The sequence below is a fragment of the Zootoca vivipara genome, chromosome 7 (assembly GCF_965207765.1).
Source record: "Zootoca vivipara chromosome 7, rZooViv2.hap1.1, whole genome shotgun sequence".
In the NCBI taxonomy this organism is placed as follows: domain Eukaryota; kingdom Metazoa; phylum Chordata; class Lepidosauria; order Squamata; family Lacertidae; genus Zootoca; species Zootoca vivipara.
Genome location: NC_142590.1, coordinates 76,317,301 through 76,340,184, shown reverse-complemented (window position 1 = coordinate 76,340,184; position 22,884 = coordinate 76,317,301). Strand labels below are relative to the sequence as shown.

The window sequence follows — 22,884 nt, the reverse complement described above, 5'->3', positions numbered from 1 at the left end:
CCATTTTAAAGCTATTTTAGCAATGGGTTCAACTCACAGTTCAATCCCGTGCTCAATTATCTCTTTTTGTTGCTTGATCACCTCAAATTGCTCAGGATCATCAGGGACAGCAGTCTGGGTGCCAACACTTCCAACTCCAGAGGAGACTGTTGAATCTAAGGAGCTTGCACTACTTCTTCGTCCCCCAATATCTAAACATTTGACTTCTCCCATTTCATGTTCCGAAGGCTTGTCTGGACCTGCATGTAAAAAAAAAGGGGACGTAAACACATATTCCCAAATAATGCGTAGGTAAAAGCGTGTGGGCTCTCCAAACGGACGGACACTCACACCACCTATGTGGTCTTAGACACAGCTCAAGAGGTCAGCCAATACACCCAGCCACTATCTTCCAAGTTTCCCATCAGTACAGCAGTTGTCTTCCTGCAGGGAGTATTGAGGTACTCTGAATCTAACCCAGAGACCATGCTGGGCAAACCAAGCCCACCTGTCAGTCAACTGACGTCATATGACATCATGCACGGACACCTGCGATCTCCAATCCAAGCATTAAGTGCCAAGATTGGAGATAAGTGACTTCAGTCCTAGGCACCATAGTGCAAAGATTGGAGATAAACAAAGTAACTGCACGGCACTAGGATCAGATATAGACCTCTACCAGTTGCCACGGGCTGAGATTTATACTACCTGACATTGCATGATTGACATGGGTTGCCATGCCCATCTGTCAAAAATGGCCCACAGGGGGCAGGCCAGTTCCCCACCTCTGATCTAGGTACAGAGCCACAGTTGCCCAATCACAAAGGGATCTTTCATCTTGCTAATCCGCGAAAGCAAGTGGGGAGGGTGCTATTGCGTTCAGGGCCTGCTTGTGGGCTTCCAATAAGCAGCTGGTGGGAATGGGATGCTGGTTTTTGGGCTCTTCTTATGCTCTTAATTATTCGCTGGCAATCCCCTGATATTAAAAAGTCACAAAACTTGCACCAGAAAATTCTAATTCTAAGATAATACAAGGCCTAAAAAAACAGAAGCCAGCTTTAGGTAACATATACAAAGCCACAAATCATTTCACTCCAGCTTCCAGCTATTTTAAGTAGGGTTTTGGGTACAGAAAAAGATTGATTTCTCACCAACGCTGGCCTGATGGTTGGGGTTCACATATAGGTCTTTGCTCCATTCTACCATGCACTTTAATATAGAGACCAAACATTCAAGACCTTTCTTCCGTAGGCTTAGTTCCTGTACACAAAATATGTGGAGAAAGAACAATTACAATGTTAACAGGTCGAGATCTTTGGAACCTCAGAATATTAAAAACAAAAAACGAAAAAAGCCATAGCCTTTCAGCTATTTGGGGCCTAAGTTGTTTTTGCCTTTAAATGCTACTGCAAATACTTGGAATTCGGTTTGGGAACCAACCGATAACTCAGGCTTCCTCAAACTCAGCCCTCCAGATGTTTTGAGACTACAATTCCCATCATCCCTGACCACTGGTCCTGCTAGCTAGGGATCATGGGTGTTGTAGGCCAAAAACATCTGAGGGCCGAGTTTGAGGACGCTTGCGATAACTGATGCAGTTTTTTAAAATTTGAGGTTATGCGAGCTATAAATGGAACCCCAACCAGTAATCTGGCTACTGCATTTTGGACCAGTTTCTGAGTTATCTTCAAGGGCATCGCTTTACACTTCTACTCAAGTTTGGCTCCACGTTCAATTGTCATGAAACTAAGTGCACTCCTAAACTCTTTGTGAGCAAATAGACAAGTGGGTGGGATACATACAAGATACTAACACAAGGCTGCCAATATACTTAACTGAGAGCAAGCATCACTGAACAAAGTGGGAATTGCACAGATGAGTCTTACCTGCAGCGGTGTCATGCCTAACTCATGTCCACTCCTTCCCTGGGCAATTTTAGATAAGTCATTTACTAGCCGTTCAAAAATATTAGCAGCATTCAAATCACAGTCATAGTTCACATATATGTCCACTACACACTGAGCATCTAAAACAAAACAAAACAAAAAACAGATTATGAAAATTGAGGTGTCTGGGAACAATGTATGCAGACAACAGACTATTGTGACAGGATTCTCCCCCGCCCCCCAAAATTTAATACCTATGAAACATACTGGGGGAAAGGGTGGGGAAGGAATAATACAAGCCACTGTTTGCATTATTATATCAGAGCTGGATTACATTTTCTGAACTATTTTCCCTCACATCAAAAAAGGCCTGCACTAGTAGCAAAAAGCAAGACTAGGGCTGTGCATATGCACTGGTGGGAGAGCCAGGCTTGCTCCGATGGTGCATTGGTGCAACTCTGACCTTGTCACAGCAATGCCCCATGCCTGCCAAATCCAGGTAACAAGCAATTTTGGTGTCAGGAAGGAAGCTCCACCCCATCCCACCAGCCACTGCTGGAAGGCAGGAAATACCCAGTTGACATCCAAACCCCTTGAAGACCCCTTTTCCCACTTATTTGACTCTATATTCCAAACGCCTCCAGTGTCTGCCCTTTGGCTGAACTGGACATTGGTTGAACTGGACACGAGAGACTCCCTGCACAGCCAGAAAGCACGGTGGATTGATTACCTTGAACCAGTCACTACCAGTCTTTAGCAGACTTCCCACTTGTTACGGGGAGAAATACTGCAAAACACTTAGCACAGTGAAAGACAAAAGGGAAATTTCTTGATGATGTTATAAAATTACTTACCTGCAGAAATTCTAGTCAAGGTCTGAATTACCATCCATTTGTGCTCAAAGGAACTGGAAGAGGTTTCTAAAATGTTCAGGAAGATCTCTTTGAAAAATACCTGTTGAATACAAATAGGAAAAGTAGGTGCAAGGTCTGTACCCCAGGCATACATTCCAAGGATATCGTTAAAAGTTCTGAACACACACACACACACACACACACACACACACACACACACACATTCAAATACAGAACATACCGGGTTGATTCATGATCCATATGCAGAGACAGTTTCATATTACTATTGAACTGAACTTAAGGAGAGTATCAAGCATCTGAAGCAAGAGAAAAAACCAAAACCTTCTTACCTCAATCTGCATTTTCAAATGGATCTTAAAGTTTGAGAGAAGGGTGAGGAAGATGGCAAGGGAGAGCTCAAAGACGTCAGGAACGGAAGATACTCCATTTTTAGATAATGCTACACAGAGGTATTGCTTGATTGCATTTATAAACATTTCATGTGTCCTGAAGACCGGACCAGCATTTTGCAAAACCGAAAGCAACAGCTGGAGAGACACTATTTTAGAGCGTAGTTCATGGGATCTAAAAATAGGAAGCAGAAGAACAGAGTCAAAACAATATCTTGTTATAAGCTCTTTGTTATAAACTTCTATCAGCCGGAACCATCTCACAGCCCTGAGCTTTCTCTCATCTCATCTCTACAACTTAATTTCACTCTCTCTCTCTCACACACACACATATCTTACTTGACAGCAAACATACAAATCAAGTAGAGAACCTATACACAAAGTTAGTCTCCCTCTGCTGCAGAGGAGAGAATAGTATGTTTTCTCTCTCTTTGAAGTCAAGGCATGCAGCTGTTCCCTTGAGCATGTATCAGAATTTAGATGTGGTCCAGCAATCTTGGATCACTTTAGAAAAACATGACTTAGCAGTTTCATAAATGAGGAAGGTTTACACCCAAGATAGGTAAGGCTACAATATACTATACACCAAAGCAACCATACATGCAGCCTGATAACTAATTAAATTATGAATGCATTTTTAACTGTGTTGCTTCAGGTCTCATTCTGGATAGTGTACAAATCAATAAATGTAATATTTTCTTTTTTACTTGGGATCTGGAGGCCCATCACCAAGCGGTTTCATCGAAAGCTTGCACAATGACCGAAACACAAGGAAGGCATCCTTCTGAAGGATATGGGAGAATCTAGCAGCTGCCTGAGGTCCAGGTACATCAGTTTCCTAGACAAAGAAACAAAAGAATTAGTTTGGATTCAGACACAAACACATATGAACAAGTAGCACTTGAATTACACTTATGTTTTGTTGAGATCAGTTTAAAAAAGGAAATAAAAGTCTTGCTCAGATGTAATGCTGCACCCTGATTATGGGATCAAGCCTGCGTAAGCCTTGTGCTTGTGCTTGTGCTCTCCCCTCTGGCATGGCTGCAAGTCTTGTGTTCTGAGGCATGCACTTCAAATTAAGCACAGCTTATTATGATGTCTGGACTCAGGCAAACACTGATAAATCTTAATTATGGTTTCTTGAAACACAGCCATCTTCAAACCATAGTTTATGAAGCTGTTCCCCCCCCCCAACTATTAACTATTCTAAAAAGAAGCAGCAGATGCTTCCGTTCGTATTGCCATGCCGAAAGGGGTGCACAAGTCCATGGCTCACGGAGGCTCAGACTCATAATATTCAAACAAGGTCTAGCATGACATTCAAATGCAGTTGTTTGAATAGAAGGAAAAGTGTGTATATTGTCAGATTTGTGGTTACATTAAGCAGACCAGCCCCCTGCAAAATAAATTGCACAAAGAAAACAATCAAGCCTTTAGAATTCCACTACAGAAGGGCTACAGCTCAGCAGAACGCACGATTTGCATGCAGAAGGTCCTACGTTCAATCCCTGGCTTCTCCACATAGGTCTGGAAAGTTGCTGTTTGTCACTGCACGTAAAACTGAGGTACAGTAGATTGACTAAAGATCCTACTTTGTCTCAAGCAGCTTTTTATTTTACAGCCCTGTTAAAGTAAGGTTTTGCTTTCAAGAACAATACTGAATAAGGATTGTCATATAAGCTTCATATTATATTAAGCTTCATACTATACTTAATGATAATATGTACCCAAATCACATTTCTATGGAAAATCTATTAAAGTAGTGGGGATATGTCCTTTCACACATTTTGGTGTGTGAGTATCCTGTGGTCCAACTGATCTCCTACTAATTACTCTCAGAAAGTTAGGAGCTTTGCATTACGTTTACTGTACACTTAAGCCTCCTACCAGATTATCCGTGGAGGAGACAGACTGTCTATCATCAGGAATTCCATTTGCTTGTGTGTTTTCATTAATACCACCAGGAGAGGCAGGAACTGCACTTGCCAAGTCAGATAAAATCCTAACCGATTCAGGAAGAGACTGCTTTTTCATTTCTTCTTCTAAAGAAGCTGCAGGAGGGGGGGGAAATGCAGTATTTTTTAATATAAACAGCGTCCTCGATATATAATTTCATTCACACCAGCTAAAAGAAAGGGGGGGGGGGAAGTACTGCTCAACTATTAGATAGTACTTATCCTATCTTATATATGGGAGATTAGTAGATATAGAATCCTATTGGTGGCAAGTCACTAGCGCTGCTCCTGCACAGAACGCTAATATACTTTTCTCAGGATTTGTAGTTTTGGAGGAAAGGTTTTAAGAATGAGTCAATCTCTTAGGAAAGGAATGAAGAAAGATAGACTTCTCCAACGAAATTTTACCTCCAACTGCAGATGTCACCACATCCTCCAAGATTCCTTTAACAATTTCTTTGCCTTCATCAGTTTCTTCTTCTGATAAAACATATATCAATAAGTCATTTGAAAAATGTTGCAATTTAGCCTTCTCTTTTAAAAATTGGTTTCAACAATTTACATAAGATCAGAGATTAGGATTACAGTATATATATATATGTGTGTGTGTGTGTGTGTGTGTACATATACTGTGTACACACACACACACACACACACAGAGAGAGAGAGAGAGAGAGAGAGAGAGAGAGAGAGAGAGAGAGAGAGAGAGAGAGAGAGAGAGAGAGAGCACAAAGCCCTGGTTAGGAAAAGCTGATTAGAGATATTTAGACTTATTTCACACAGGAGCCCTAAAGCTGTTTGACATTTACAGCAAGCTTGCTATGGGAACGTACGGACAGAACTATAGAGTTTCCAATGGGGAACTCTACACAGCAACCGATTCCAGCAGGTCTGTTGTCACCACCAATCAATTGATCGGCACTGACAGCAAGCCTCACTTGCCAAAGAACTATCAAAAGCATTTTAAGGCTTCCAAATGTTCCTCGCAAATGCATCTTCACCTGGACACAGGACATCAGGTGGCTGTGGGGGAAACTGCCTTAACAGAGCCTCTACATAGCAGGAAGTCAGTTCACTAGATAAGTGTGTTATATTTTGAGCTAGATCTTACGGGCAATTTGATTCTGCTCTGCGCTCCTCTTTTAAGGATGGCTAAGCGCCAGTGGTTCTTAGCTATTATGGAAGTCACATGAAAAACAATTTTGATCAAGCTGTTCACACGGCTGAAGAATCAAGTAGCACAGTAAGGTAACATTGCTATGTCAGAGAATGCTTTGTAGAACACCAAGGCACTTGGACTCACTTGGTGTCAGTTTTAAAGGCTAAAACTGTGTTTGTATCAGTAAAATAGGGTTAAAATGGCTATTATACAAGTCCCACCACTGTAGAATTTTTACTTCCCACTGAAAGACACATGAGAACGAATATTTGGGATTCAGAGCACAGTACTTACTTCAATCATCCTAGAAAAAAAATATCAGTTTTGGTGCAGTCAATTATTATTAAATTGGGCCAATATGTCAATCATTTCCTAGAATATCTGTCAAATGGATGATATCTGAAAGAACTTACATTTGATGCCAAATACAATACTTTCTACTATATACTCTTTTAAAAATAAAGGTTGGCAATTAGAATCCACTAAAAAAAGAGATAACGTTCAAGATATTGAGCTAGGAAGTGAGATCTATTAGCAGGTAACAAACTACTTGTTTGTACAAGAAATACAAATCAAAATAGAAGATTTTGCATTTTAATAGAGAGACTATAAGGATTAATATTGCCGATATGTGAAAATATTGTTTTTATCTTAACACAATTAGCTTGGTCTCATAATTAAAATTTATTCTCTCTCTTTTTCTGATGCTGCAATCTGTAGATTAGTCTACAACAAATAGAGTCCTATTTAGGAATAGTACTTGAAGCTCAGCATCTGGATGGCCACAAGTGAGCCACACCTGCCCTACAGCTACACAAATGAATGCTTTTACATATCTTGACAAATCACGGCATCCAATAAGCTGGAAAATCTAGCAGTTGTTTATTGTGATTGATTTGTTTTTTTAAAAAATGCCTTGCATTGTTTTTTGTCAACCATTCACCTATCCAACATACTTTTTAACGATGCCCAATTCCATTAGACTAACATTTGGCACCCAAAAGCTGCAATTTGATAGAGAATGTTAGAACCGACAGATAAATTACACTTCTTGGAGCTACAAGGCTTTGAGAAATAGCCAGCCTGCTGCTGAAAGCTTTGATGAAGCAACAAGTACTACAGCTGGGGATCAGAGGGAATTTGAGTCATTTTTTGGGCAAGTGATACAGGCTATAAAAGGAAAGTGACTACATAACCATTTTAAAAGGGAGTATCATAAAACAGGGTGAGACTCATGATCCCATCAGTACTAGCCCAAATGGCCGATGGTAAGAGAATACAGATGTTAGGATTCAACAACATCTGAAGGAACCATAGCTTCCCCATCCCTGCTGTAACAGCTCTCAGGTATATGAGAGTATCTTAAGAGGAAGTGTAAATCAGCATTATCCTTGTAGACAAATCACTTTACTTTGTAAAGCCTTGGAAGATTGTTTGAATGCTGCCAAGCCATAGCTCCCCTATCCTCCCATTCCATCCCATCCCAGATTCAACAGAAAAGCCCTGCCTTGCATTAAGCTGGAGCTCTCTGCTACATCTGAACCAGAGAACCCAGGCTCAGTGCCAGATCCTGACTTATTTTCCTGATCCGTTACCTAATATTATGCCAGAGTTCCCTGGATGTAACGCAACGCTTAAGCTAAACCAGGATCTTTGTGCTGAAACTGGCACATAACAAACTTGGGCATGGCTTCAGAAAACTATGGGTGACAAGCTAAGTCAGCCCCAATACAGGAAGTTTTCTTACCCAATACAGAAGGTGTCAAACTGTCCTCTGGTTTCTGGTCTCCATTTTCTTTTCTTTCAGGCTCGCCATTAGTCAAGTCTGTTTTGACAGGAGTCGAGGGTCTGCTTCCATGCTGGCTGTATTTCAATCGGCCGAATTTGGGAGACCCTGAAGCACTATGAATCATGGGAGACTGGGGTTTTTGTTGATTTGATTTTTCCAGGTCTCTTCCCTCTTGTATCTAAACAACCAAGATAGAAAAATACTGTATTCATCAGGTATATAACAAAGTAATAGTCAATAGGGGGCAGAACCAAATAATGCAGCATGCTTCAAAAACCATACACCTTCCTATTGCATCAGTTCAATACAGAGGCTTTCAGTTTTAACATTTATGTAAGACAGTAAGGGTTATTTTCCAAAATGACTTTGGAGTTCCAGCATACAGAACATTTAAGTCTACAAGGTACAAACTATAAATATTTAATGAAAACAGATTTTAAGGAAATTATATAATTTAAATCCAACCTCTGAAACAAGAAGGACAGTTGTCTTTGCTTGCAAAGTTCCTCATATTTGGAGAGGAATCACAGCACGGCGAAACCACAGTACAACAAAGAAGTAGTTGGGCACATACAATGTTCATGATAAAAGATCACCTGTGAGCTCACAACACAGCAGAGTCCTTATTCTCTAAGCCAAGGATGGGAAAAGAGTAGCTCTCCAAATGTTGTTGGACTACATCATCCCTGACCACTGGCCATACTGGTTGGGGATGATGTAGTCCAGTGACATTTAGACGACCACAGGTTCTCCATCCCTACTCTAAATCACAGCGTGGAATACTACAATGTAACATCAAAATTGAGAAAGTCCTTCCTCTTCTTTGTGATTTGCTATTTCCTTTGATGTCTGAACAAGGTCTAGTATGGTTAGCACAAATTAGGAATTGCCTACAAATCATGGATGTGAAATCATGGCTTGAAGTGAGTTTTGCAAACTATGGTTTAGCAGGAATTCTTGGTTGATGATAACTATGGTCTGCCTGATTGAGACGTCATGATGAACTATGGTTAAGACAAAGCAGAAAAGAGAGCACATAATTGGCATGCAAGCGGGGAAGAGGGAGCTTGCAAGCCCGCAACACGCTTCCAAATATGAATCGGATGACAATAGCTCAGAGGAGAAGGAGCAGTAATATAACAATTAAATGATGTACATAAAAGTCAGATTGATAAAACATTTACTACATACAGCTTGGTTTTCCATCCGGGTGAAAATGACATTCAGCATCTGAGTGAGAGTAGCCTTGGCAGTTGTTTGATTAATGAGATTTTTACTGGCTAGATAAATGTTGTAACAAGTTCTAACAGTCTGAAGGATTGTTCCTTCGTGAATTTCGATATACGGGGACGTGACAGCAGTGAGAAGAGCCTGGAGGGGGGAAACACAACATACACCACAATAAAGACATCTAAGCAAATGGGAACAAAACTTATTTTAAATATAGTGTTCTGAACAACGAACAATCAATCATAAGGTCAGCATGGCTCTTGCCTTCCCATAGTCCCATAACTTAAAATTAATTAAAAAAGTATTATAGTAGCAGTACTGGCAATTTATAGCACTATTGAGAAAAAGCAGTCTTTGACCAAAGATTAAGGGAAACATTCACAATGTTTTGGGGAGCAAATGAACCCCACATCCTCCTTTCTAAAAGTATGAGGATCAGGAGAGGGGGGGCACTATGGGCAGGCATGACCTCTTGCTAGGGATAGCACAAGTTTCTACTCAAAAACTATTTTAGGCTGTATTTTTTTTGACAAAGATGACATACTGTTACTTTGCTTTGGAGCTCATGATGCTTACAAGCAGAAGACACAAGCTTCACATTTTCCTCTTCAAATGTTCTGCTTCTTTAAGCCCCCAAGTGGATTTCAAAACACACTACCAACTTACGTAAATCGACTTCCATATTTGTTTTTTTTAATTGTCTGAGAATGTCTCCTCTACACAACTTCTAAAACCTGCTTTCCCCTGCATTCTAAGATGGCACCTTACACATCCGACTAAACACCAGGAAGAACTTTCTGACAGTAAGAGCTGTTCGACAGTGGAACGGACTCCCTTGGGAGGTTATGAAGAGAGTTTGTAGGTTTTTAAGCAGAGGTTGGATGGCCATCTGTCATGGATACTTTAGTTGAGATTCCTGCATTGCAGGGGGTTGGACTAGATGATGCTTGGGATCCCTTCCAACTCTAAAATTCCATGATTTACCTGGGAGTAATTCTCATTGCATTCAAAAGTGACTGTACAGACAAGTATATGCTTGCACTCTAAGCATCTCTTTGCTAAGAATTGTTGCAGAATCTGGAAGTTTACTCACTAGCCAGAACATGTGGCACACCTCATGTGTATGTCTCATTCATGAGGAGTTTCTCTCTTTTAATTCAAAAGCAGCTGCAGCAGAATGAATGTGATTCAACAGGAGGGGGGGGGCTGCTTGCTCCCGCTCCAACCATTTTTCCTCTTAGTGCTTCCATGTGTTTTCCTCACACATAAAAATGCATGCAACTGCATGTTATATCTAGTTCAGGCCTCATGTGTTAAGTGTTTAAAACTAAGTTTTACTGCAGTACAACATCCTGGCAATTTAAAAGACAGAGGGATTTGAAATCGATTGATTTTTTTACAGTAAAAGCTTTTATTGTCAATAAGTTTTGGAGAGACCTGTTACATTGGTACAATCAGCAAAAAGAATTTTTTCAAAATGTAAATGACGTATCCTATGCTGTAGGCCCTGTATACCTGAAGGAGCGTCTGCACTCCTGGATACTGAAGCCCAGTTCCAAGGACTGGAGCTTCAGAAAATAATCTTAAACTGGTACACAACATGCAATTTGAAGAAAGCTAAGTTGGGTGAAGGAGAGGGAGAAATGGGTAGCATATGGCAGAAAAAACATTTCAAATCCATTAACAGAGCTCTGTGGTCTAGGAAGAAATGGCTACTTAAATAAGATATGAGTTCATATTTACCAAGAGGTAGTTAATTTAATTTTCAGAGTATGGTGCAGGAAGGGGTAAATTGTACAGCCCTTTAAAATTAGATTTGGGGATTCGCTTATTGGAAGATAAAAGGAAGAGCCTCCTCCATTTAGAAAGCAAAGACTAAGCAAAGTCTTATTAACAAACAGCCTTTCTAAAATATAAATCAAAATAAAATACCTTTATAATTTGTAACTGCACTCCCTCGTCAGTCTGAGGACCCTGAAAGCAATTGCAGATTGTTTCAACAATGCGGTCAATCAGGCGTTTTCCAGGAGCTCCACTGTCTGGAGCATTGCCAGTGATATGTCCGTATGCAATAAGTTTCTACAAAGAGAGAGAGAATTGTATTATAATCACTTTCACACATGAAACACTTTCCATGTCATTTTTAGAAGATTCAAAATGCAGGACAGCTTCATTAGTAGGTTCCAGAGAGGCTGACGGTGTGTGTGTGTGTGTGTGTGTGTGTGTAAGTGTAAGTGTAAGTGTAAGTGTAAGTGTATGGAATGTCTTAAAATAAGTCAAATCTATGGGAAGGGTGAGCGTGGAACAATTACTAATAAAACCTATAACAGATGTTTTAAAGAACTTTGGAGGCAGGGAAAGGAAGACAAAAGAAAGAAAGTAGCTTCTCAATTCTGTCTGCAGTCTCGCAATATATACATACATGCATCTGCTTCAACGTAAAATTTAGAGGACACTGTCAAAATAAACACAGCCAAGGTTGATAAATACTTAATTTAAAAAGGATACCTGCAAGCAGTCCAATGAGGTGCTGACGATCCGTGGGGACTTCGACTGGCAGGCCAACTCAAATGGGAGGAAATATTTATCGGCTTCAATGAAGTTTGCTTTTGGAGTGGTTTCACTGCCTTGGCTAGTTTGAAATTTTGAAAACAACAAAATCACTCAGTGTTATGAACTGAGAAACAGCTTTCATATTAATTTCCTATCCACGTAGAACACACAATATAAAAGCCATTGATACATTTCTTTCTAAGGCATGGAAAGCAATGCAGGTCCTATCTCCAAACATATATAACTATTTCCAACCCAGAGTTGCATACTCATAGGCCTTGCTGCACACCTCTTACAACAAGATGGCAAGCGCTAATATCCACCATACCTAATTGGCAGCAAGTTTGTCAGCAAGCATGTGAAGTATTGAAACCTAGGACCACAGTCTCCAATGTCCATGCTTGTCAAAAATCAGCACACAATTATATACATGCAGACACGTTCTCTCTCTAGTCTCACTCTTAACAGCAACTTGATTTAACTCCTCCCTCAAGTACAAAACCACTTTATTTTTCAGTTGATGAAAGACTATTGAGGAAGTCATTCTTGCATGCATGTACAGTACTTTAAGATCATAGCCTAAAGAATGGGAAAAACAACATCCAATTGCACTGCATGAATGGATGTGTCAAGAAGTAGTAGCTAATAAAATTAAGTACTGTACTTTTTAAATATATCAGTGTGGAAATTTTCGAGCATGAGTCGTTTTCTCGTGGATTCATTCCCTTTTGGCTTAAAAGTTCAAATGAAGGAAGGGAGATAAAAACAATCTGGAAGATTATGGTCTCCTTTTATGATGTACATGGAGCAAAATTAAAAGATTCAATAATTTAATGCTTTTTCAGCACCAAGATCAAATATAGCTTATAAGGAATGAAATTTAATCCGTAATAGGACATATGTTACATAGGAATGGCATATTTGTATGTATGTTTTTATATAGCATTTTTATTTAAAAATGTATATTAAAAAGTTAAAATATCTTAAGTATTTTTAACCGTTGGGTTCAAGATTATTAAGTTTCAGGAGGCAGAAAATGTCAATGGATCCTGCTACTGCAAGGCCAACCATCAAATCTTGCTAAGAGCTACTTCTCACAGCATGTTTATGAAGCACTGAAATATTCCCACATAGCATGCAGTGTCTAAGCTTCTTTGGAAACATAAGGGAGGGAATGGTTAGCACATGTATCTACCTAGAAAAATATAGTGAAAATGCTTATTAATGTTTTTCTGCAGAATAAAAGATGATGAAAGTCGTGTCAAAAACAGTAACTTCATTCTTTGGTGATAGGCACATGACTCAACATTGAATTTCCAGATTGTGCTGGGGTAAGACAAGCAGAGGCCCCCACCCCAAATCACAATAGAAATCCAGTGTGGAAAGTGACCAACAGTGGCTTGGAAAACTAACACAGAACAATAGAAGAAAATCATTAGGATTCTTCCCAAAATATAATGAACTTGTGTTTGCACCAGGCACAGCATGCCACTGAAGAAACAGAGATCCAGAAAACAGAACTACAGTAATTTTCTAATCCGATAACATCAGAGAGATAGCTGAACACCAACAGATTACAACTGGGTTTCATTAATCATGCAGATGGGTATCTCTGACCAAGCCAATTAAATGCATACATTATGGAACATATGCAAAAGAGATTTAAAGAGAAGAAGTGGAGGTTTTCTGTTAGTAGAGAACTGCCACGTCATAAGCAATGAAAGAAAAATCCAGTTGAGAAGAAAGGAAGTGGTAAAACAATATCTTTGGGAAGTCGTTACTTGCAACCGAAATACAATTAATTCTACTTAGACCACTCATAGCCACAGGGATTACCTAAACTTGTTCATTTTCTTCCAAATTCCCCATTTTTTCCCCTAGAGACACAGTTGCAAATAACTGCACTGAGGGCAGCTTCAGAAGGTCTTACCACATCCAAAGCCACTTTTTGTGTGTCCATGCCACTCAACTCCTGCCTAGAAGTGAGCCTGAAACACGTTCATCTGTTGTGTTGCTGTGACGTGTTACCTTAAAGCAGGCATCCCCAAACTTCGGCCCTCCAGATGTTTTGGACTGCAATTCCCATCATCTCTGACCACTGGTCCTGTTAGCTAGGGATCATGGGAGTTGTAGACCAAAACATCTGGAGGGCCGCAGTTTGGGGATGCCTGCCTTAAAGAGTGTTCCCTGAAGCACCCAGATAAAGTATACATACACCTGCATATTAGGTGTTTTTGTATTATACGCATGGTCACCAGCACTTACTCACCTTTGCTTTTCTAATTCTGCTTTTATTTCGTCTGGGGAGAAAAACAGAACAAATGGTTTATGTTGCAGACTTATACCATAAACACAGATGCCAATACAAGACAAAAGCCAAGAACTCGATAAAAAAGTGGATGATACCAACAATGATATATGTATTACCATTCTACTTCAAAACACATTTTTATGTCATGCATAATAGACAAATTTTGCCAGATGCACTTTTGAGAACCAATAACAAAGTACTATTGATACTAAATAGATATTTGAATTTACTTCTCTCATTAACTTTGCCAATGCGGATAGCCAATGTGGTGGTCTCCAGATGTTGCAGACTATAACAGCCATCAGCCCCAGCCAGCATGGCCCAATGCTCAGGCATGATGGGAGTTGTAGTGCAAAATATGTGGAGAGAGCCATGTTTACTAGCACTTATCCTGCCACACTGCCCTTATATTCCTTATGGCAAAACTAATGACAGTTACTGCAGAAACAGTGAGATAAAAAACTAAATGTTTTGTATTTTCCTCTCGAAACAAAATATTGGTTAGAATAGTATCTGCTCCAAATACATTTTATTTTTTATAACCACTTATGTCACTTAAACAAAAGCTTAGCAAATATTCCCCATCTGTTATGATTCAGTGCCCATGTTTGCCCAAAATAATTTTCCTCTCCAATTTATGTTGTATTTTAATTCTGTTCCAGACATGCAGATAACATACCCAAAAAACTAATTGTGGGGAATTTCAAAACTTTATTTGCATAAAGTTTTCTTAAACAAGTAGTACTACTCGCTACATCAACTTTTACTGATGATTTTTCTGCTGCTGTTCACCTCAAAAATGATACAGTAGTGCTGAACTCTGGGTGATTAATTGTAGGTACAGAGGTAGCACATGATTACTGACCAGTGTACTGTATTTAAATGTTTGGCTCACCCAAGACTTTATAGACCCCTTATACTCAATAATCACAAAAGTCACAGGTGGAGAATACTTCTATTTTTACATATCTTTACTGTTTCGTAAAGGGAATTGTTGTATGCATCAGTACTTTATTATCCCTTTGGAGCTGTGTTGTATCTTTGTTCTTTTGTCCTTCCAGGTTGTGATACTTTACAAAAATGGACATTGTTTTCTTTCTTTTTGTTAAGCTTGCACTTTTTTTTTGCTAACAAATCAATAAAATATAATTTTGATGAGGGGCAGGGGAAAACTACATTGAAAATCCAGTAAGAAATCTCTGAGCAGACTATTTTGCAAGAGATAACACAGTAACATTTAAGTCAGAACTGAAGCTAAGAAACCTGAGATATTGGCAGCTTGAGAAAAAAAGCATACCGTATATTCCGGCGTATAAGACGACTGGGCATATAAGACGACCCCCAACTTTTCCAGTTAAAATATAGAGTTTGGGATATACTCGCCGTATAAGAATTACGACCCGGCGTATAAGACGACACCCGACTTTTGAGAAAATTTTCCTGGGTTAAAAAGTACCGTAGTCTTATACGCAGGAATATACAGTATGCCATAATGGGGAAAGCATTGCACAAGATTCCCTTTACTAAATGTTGGTTTCTTCCAGGCTTCAATAGTTTTATTCACACACACTCACAGGCCATCCAGTTGTGCAAGGTACTTAATATTAATGCAGGCAGGAAACTACAAACGCCTTGTCTTCTCCTGCTGGCTTCTACTCCCTCAGGAAAATAGTTATATCAAAATCCCTCCTCTAACAGACAGGTCAGTTTGGCAGGTCAGACTGCTCTCCAAACTGTAACTTGTAGGGAGGTCAATTTGTTTGGAACAACTGATCAAAATCCCATACACACACCCCAATCTGTCAAATGCCCAGTGAAGGAAATCCTACGACAAAAGAAGGGGAAGAAAGAAAATTCAGAAACAAAACAATTTTCTTCCACCTGTTTTCTATTCTGCTCAATGCCCACTTCTCACAGTACCATTAGACATTCAAAATTAAGTGTTATCAGAAACAACTGCCTTTTAGACATACAACTTGACTATTAAGAAGAGATTGCTATAGCCCACTTCTATATGCAGCCATTTTATTAAATACGTGATATTTGCAAGGAAAGAACGGGAGACAAAAAGGAAGATTTGTGAAAACTGTAGAGATCTATAGGAAGCAGTTGGGAATCTATTTCAGACTGAGGCCTCCTTGGCAACTTTCTGGGGAATACCTGCTACTGGTGGGCAGAGTCAAGAGTAGGTGGAGGAGCAGATGAGACTGTACAGTAGGGTATTCCAGTCATGCAAAACTCAGCAGTTTCTACACACCCACCTGCATCTCTTCACCCTCCATAGAGGGTAGCAAGAGGCATTAGCATCACCCAACGGCACAATCCAGCCCAGCAAAAGCACTCAGGCAGAGTATAGAGCAGAACTGGTAAGGGATATGACTTGAAGGGCTGCATTTGGCCACCAGGTCTGATATTCCCATTACAGGGGAAGGAACAGGAAGCTAAGCATACATTGTCAAACACTTGTAAATTTACTGGGTTCGGTTCAGGCCACAACAAACAGTCCTTTGCAGAAATAATTATATCCTGTAGCAACTGTTAATCGGCAAAATAAGAGGTTCTACATAATGACTGCTTCTAAATGAGAGCAAAACCTCCTGTTCCTTATGAAATAAAGATCTTTGAGGCAACTGACAACTTTTAAAAATAAGACATGAACTTTTTTTGCGGTCCTGGGTTCAATAGTTCTAAATCAGGATTTACTTCGGAACAAGCATTTTTATCTCTTCCTGCCCCTGATTCAATTCCAGTTGCTACTGGGAAACCACGGAGCTTCTACAGTGTAAGTAGAATGAATACACAGAAAAGTATTTCATGAGGAAAGAATACCGTGGCTGCAAATGATGAACTGCAAAGCATCAAAAAGTTACTGCAACAACAAACTTAAGCAAAACTCCATAAAATCCTCCTTCCCCGAATCTGCGGAACTGTAGATAAGAAAATTGCAATCTCAACTACAACTAATTCCTTAGCCAGGAGTGATCTGCCATAGCCATAGTACAGTATAACATTACGTGGCAGCATTTGGGGTAAGCAATTTTAAATACTGTACAGCCTATGCCGTCGAAACAAATTGTAAAGAGCAATTCTTTTCAAGGAACATCCATAGCCTAGTAAGGAGTTAATAGCACAATTTGTTATTTGAAAAACCTATAACAATTTCAGTGGTAATCCCTAGTAGCTATATCCTTTAACATAATAAAATAAAAAGTTTAGAGTGGCTATGACTGAAAGTTATAAGTTATATGAAAATGCCATTCAGTGACTGTGAACTAGCTAGCATCATTTTTGGTACCTGTTAAAAGACATTTTATAGCCTGTAAAGGTTCCAATAAGTAAAAACAAATATTTAGGAAAAGATGTTTAAATATGTAACTGTGTGCTTTTGCAATATTTTGTTTAAGTTGTATATTGTTGCTTCAGTTTTTGTACAGTGGTACCTCGACTTACGAAGACGATCCATTCCGCGGTCGTCTTCGTAAGTTGAAGTCTTCGTACGCCGAAGCGCCGCTACGGTGCATGCGCGAAGCGTGATTTCGCCCTTCTGCGCATGCGCCGAGCACGCGTGCCGCTCTGCGCAAGCGCGCACAGCTAAAAGACTTCCGGAGGCTTTGACTTCGGAAGTCTAATTCTTCGGAAGTCAAAGCCTTCGTAAGTCGAGGTATGACTGTATATAATTTATATATTAAGCAGTACAAAATTAAATCAATAATAAATCAACCTACAGCATAAAGTATACAGTGCAGCTGATGTGGGAAACTTTATGATTGACTTCTTAACTGTTGGTGATAATTATTTACTGGAAATGAGTCTTGCCCTACTACCAGTTCCGGACAATCAGCATACTATTCTTCAGTGTAATGAGCAGAGGTTATTAACATATAAAGTTGTTATGCTCCCTTTCTTTGTATAATAAGCTAGAAATTAGAGTCTCTTTCAACTTATATTAATTTAAAATGATTCAGTGGTCAGTTTTCTGTCCCTCCCAGTAGCTTTCTGCCAACACCTTGCTGGCTTCCAGGCTGTACAAAATACTTCTACTTTTGGCTTAATTCTAAGTCACTATAAAATAATTATTCTATGTATTCAAAAAACCTGAAATAAATACCTATCAAAGTGGCACCTGTCAATATCTAGTCACCTCCTCATCAGTTTAAAAAGTAAAAATAAAAATAGACTGCTGTATCACAACCATGCAAATAACCCTTCAGATGTTTTCTTATTAATTTCCTGGCAAATACATGTATGTTTCAGGTCAGACAAACCTGTTGATCAGGTCGAACGGGGGTAGACAGATAGGCTTGTTGGATCTACTTTGTTTTTTTATTAGAACCAACCAGAAGCTTGTGCAATAAAGAGAGAGTTAAAATTAAAGAACATGATGCTCTGAGCATTCTGAGCCCACAAAATTGTTTTCAGTAACAGAATGGAACTGACTCCACAGTACTTTAGCACAAAAGTCCACTCCCTGGTTCACTTTCTTCATTTCATCTTAATTTAGGTGGCAAGTGTCATTCTGTTGCTGCTATTTTTAAACTATTAGAGCTTGGAAACACTTGCCAAGCTACTGCAAAACGTGCACAAATCTACCAGTAGATACTGACCTATCTTTTGCCCACAACCCAATGCAGAATTTGTATTCAGTCACTTTTATAATCCACATCTTTCTCCCTTCCTGCACTAAACAGAGTTTAAGCCTCTTGTCACTATCTTAGAATGTTCTACTAAATTGTGCCACAGCTACTTTCTTGCCTCTTACTACTGTATATCTATTTTGCCAATACAGCATGTTAACTGTTAGACCTTCACTACGGGGATTTTATGCCTTATTTTGTTCTGCCTCTTACCCACAGTGAGATCTGCCTGGGCTTACATACCCATTTTCGGGTCAGGTCTCATTTCCACCCCCCTTAGACAAAACTGTACTATCAGGTCAATAGAGGATTCTATCAGTTAGTTTGTATATAACATTCCTGTCTGGTGTATCCAAGCCTATATATCATCACAATGAACATAAGCTCTGTATAGCAGAGGCTTTCAATTAAAAATGTACAAGGAACATTCAGGAGGCTATAGTAAACAATAGAAGCATGCTGTGCTGTGGTACATGCACTCCTGCCATTATCATCTTCATGCCCGCTTTCCACTTTTCTCCTTATGATAATCTGGATACCTCTTATACAGCAAGGAAATACAGATTGTCTCCGTTCCCACTACCAGCCACATAAAGAACAAAACAAAATATTATACTTAACATTTATACATGAGTTGAATTGTTGCATGAATTATGTTGTATATTATATCATAATATAATTATTTTTCAGATTATACTTTTGTTTTTGGCTGAATGTCAGATACATTTAATTCTTTGAAAGCTGGGAGCTGTGAAAAATATTTCATGTGGTATTGTTAGAATTCACGTACTGTAAGAATGGTTAAGGCTTCAATCTCACATCAGTCGCTAAACCTAAAAATAATTATTTCTGAGTAGAATTCTCCTTTCTCCATAGGGCTGAAGTGTTAAGTACTTCACTACTGGTGGACTGAGCATACAGAATGCTTTGTAATACACTTCTTGATCCTCATAATATTGAACCAAAATAATGTCTATTTTACAAATAATGTCTATTTTACAAATGGGCCACTTAAAGTCAGACAATGGTATGCCAAAGACCATTCCTATGTCTACTCAAGAAATAAGTCTCATCAAATTCAGTGGGACTTTTGCCAAGAAAAAATTGACACAAGTCCCAATGTCCTATTTGTATAGAACATGCAGTTAAAACACTAACAGAGAAGGCAGCTGTCAAACTGTTCCCCCACCCCACCCTATTTGGACTTATTGCGCAAGCCAGCACAGAAAAAAGTATAGAGCCAAAATGAAACTGTCTCTGCTTGTAATGCAAGTTGATGTTTCTTAACTTTTCTGTTAAAGAAAGGTCACATTCATTAGATACATCTAAGAAACATTTATGTAATTTCTTTCATCCTGTAAAAACTATTCAGTAAGGCAGTATTGATCTACTATTTGTACTTAAGTCTCACAACAAATTTCATATTTACCAAGAGGCTTTGTTATAAACAATTCAAGAAAATATTATAGAAATGTGTTTCACATGCACACAATCTGCCCATCTGATAAGTAAAAAGGCTTGCGAATTGCTCCAAGAAATCTACAGCAATTAGTATTGCATGTTACAATCAGATAAGCAAAGTGAACCTTGTTCTCTCTTCCTGAATGAAAGGAACCTCCCTCTTTCCCTTGACAACCAAACCTGACCACAAAATTTATTACAACACTTCCTGTTAGAAGATCTGGAGTGTGGTCACCTGTTCACAAGCAGGGGAGTATCCAACGTGGCAAATTAAGCTACCGAGCATATCTGATGCCAAGTCCTGTCACCAACTACATTCAAGTGTGTACAAAGTCATTCATTAGACACTTCCCAGAAATACATTTTCTAAGTTCCTTCATTATGTAAAAATGAAGGGTCACGAAGAGTCCATGGGGTCACGAAGAGTCGGACACGACTAAACGACTAAACAACAACAGTGTAAAAAAAATCTAGAGGCTTTAAAACCACAAAGTCATCGGCTAGGGAAGACAGATAGGAGTCCCCAGGTAGATCTGATAGGAGTGTCCTATAGGCATTGGATCCCCACCACAGCCTAAAGGGCGGGGAGATGAAGAAACGCAGAAAGCACATGGCCAATAAGATCCCAGATCACACTTCATTCAGGGAACCCACTACCACCCCCCAAACTGACACACACAAGAAGAGGGAGCAAGGAAGAGAATTTTGAACCCGTATCCTAGGCTGTAATTAGAGGAACCTGACTGCTTTTCGCACAGCTGTGTAATCACAGAGGACAGGCTCAATGGGAGCCAACTCCACTGGACTCACTGGAACTAACAAGCATGTAATAAGATCAAGGGTTCAAGCTTGAGAGAAGCTGGTATGCTCCCAAATGCACGTGGCAAAACATTTTAGAGAAGACAGCTCATTTGAGGGGAGGGGAGAGAAAGAACCCAACTTTTATATCCGAGAGGTGGGGTTCGCATTTGTGTTTCAGAGTTATCTGGCAGATGCCCCTCCCCCGGCCCGACCTGATCTCAATGTGGGCAGCAGACGCGGGGCTTTAAACCGCCTGGGAGACGGTCGGATATAAACACTCCGAAGCAGCCCTCTCGGCGACCTTCGGCAGTTTCCCCCTCGGCGGCATTATGCAGGATTTACGCAGGAGGATAGCGAAGCTCCGGGCGAGGAGGCAGGGCTGGGAGCGCCAGCGGCCCTGGGCTCCTCCACGGGCTTTTGACAGGGCTCCCTGGAGCTGCGCCTCTGTGAGGGGAGGGCCCCGAGATTCGTAGCCGGGCGCCTGCGGGGGCCTCTGCACTCACCGAGCGCCACTTGGCAGGCCCTCCGCAGCTGCCCGTGAGGGGGCCGTTTCGCCTCCTTCTCGGATAGGATCTTCTCCAGGGCCCGGGAGACGAACATGCTCTTGGTGCGGGTGTCTTCCTCGCGGGCTGGGGGCTGCATGGCCGCCGCGAGGCTTGAAGGTTCTCCCGTCGCGGTCTGTCCCAAGCGGGGCGGGAAGCGGCGCTCACGGTGCTCGGCCGCAGCTGGGCTCCACGATCCGGAAGAGACGCGGCTCCCTCAGAGGTAACGCTGGCGGTGGTGGTGATGGACAGCGGCACGGCGCCGCCATATTGGAACCGTCACGTGACCTAGCCCCCTCCCTGTCACGGCCACCTTGTGGAACGGCTCTCGCTGCCCTGTCAGAGGCGGTGACGCGAGAGAGCGGGGCTTAGCTTCGAGGTGGTGGTGGGAGGTGCGATGGGCGGGGCCAGGGATCCCAGCCGATGATGTGTCGCACTTCGCGTTGCCTTTTCACTCTCAGCTCGCGAGATTACAGGGCGGAGGCTGTATAAAATAAAACACCATGGACTCGTTGGTTTTTTTTCAAATGCTCGTTTGTTTAAAACATTTCCGTACGAGTTGCATTCAGTTCCAAGATTTCCAGGATTCCGAAAAAGCGATTAAATTAATAAAAGGCAATAAAGGAAAAAAGATTTTAAATGGCATCAAAAGTTCCCACAGAGGCTTTGCTGAGGACTAGTGGCATGAAACACCAGGCAGAGGTTTAGGAAAAAGAGGAAGATGTGGGTTCGGATTCTGAACCAGAGAGATGCAGACCTATGAAACTGCCTGGCACCACTTGGTACATTATATCTCACAAGGAAAGCTCCATGCACACCTTTTTAATAAAAAAGTAACACCGAGAGCAGGCGAGCGGGCAAGCAGGCGTTAGCAATAATCATTGTGCCCTTCACATATTTCTGGACTACAGCTCTCATCAGCCATAACCATTGGCCATTCTGGCTGGAATTGTCCCAAAAACATCTGGAGGTCACCAGTTTTGCTACCACTGTGATAAGAGTTTTATAAAACTATGTACAGCGTGGAAAAGGCGTTGCTGCCTGAGGAAGACAACATGGCGCAGCCCCCACCTCCCACACCTGGAAAAGACAGGTGCTCATCATCCTGGCAGTTGAATCTTATTTCAACATCAGTGATGGGGCCATAAGTTCCTGAGGGCAGCAGTCTAGCTTAGGGGGTGCATGGCCTACATTGCTCTAACCTCCAACACCACACCAACGTCTCCCCCATTTTCACATTTGGCATCTCTGTCTAATAGTAAGGCTTGCCTGGAGCAATCAAAATAGAAGGAGCTTTTCTTCCGCTGCTCACATAATGTC

At 40.6% G+C, this 22,884-nt stretch overlaps 1 protein-coding gene across 1 annotated transcript in view; it reads right to left on the bottom strand.

The window, feature by feature from the left end:
* The window catches only part of ARFGEF2 (ARF guanine nucleotide exchange factor 2), a 47,271-nt gene extending 25,366 nt beyond the window's left edge, over positions 1-21,905 (bottom strand). Inside the window, exons 1-14 of the mRNA XM_035122146.3 lie at positions 21,526-21,905; positions 14,085-14,115; positions 11,771-11,894; positions 11,195-11,341; positions 9,224-9,403; positions 7,991-8,210; positions 5,493-5,564; positions 5,017-5,180; positions 3,837-3,967; positions 3,070-3,304; positions 2,720-2,819; positions 1,866-2,005; positions 1,131-1,239; positions 38-239 (exon numbers count right to left, since the gene is read on the bottom strand). Of these exons, the coding sequence (XP_034978037.3) occupies positions 38-239; positions 1,131-1,239; positions 1,866-2,005; positions 2,720-2,819; positions 3,070-3,304; positions 3,837-3,967; positions 5,017-5,180; positions 5,493-5,564; positions 7,991-8,210; positions 9,224-9,403; positions 11,195-11,341; positions 11,771-11,894; positions 14,085-14,115; positions 21,526-21,664 (1,994 nt within the window). The 5' untranslated portion in view covers positions 21,665-21,905. The remainder of the gene's footprint in view (positions 1-37; positions 240-1,130; positions 1,240-1,865; positions 2,006-2,719; positions 2,820-3,069; positions 3,305-3,836; positions 3,968-5,016; positions 5,181-5,492; positions 5,565-7,990; positions 8,211-9,223; positions 9,404-11,194; positions 11,342-11,770; positions 11,895-14,084; positions 14,116-21,525) is intronic.
* Between the last annotated feature and the right edge of the window lie 979 nt (positions 21,906-22,884).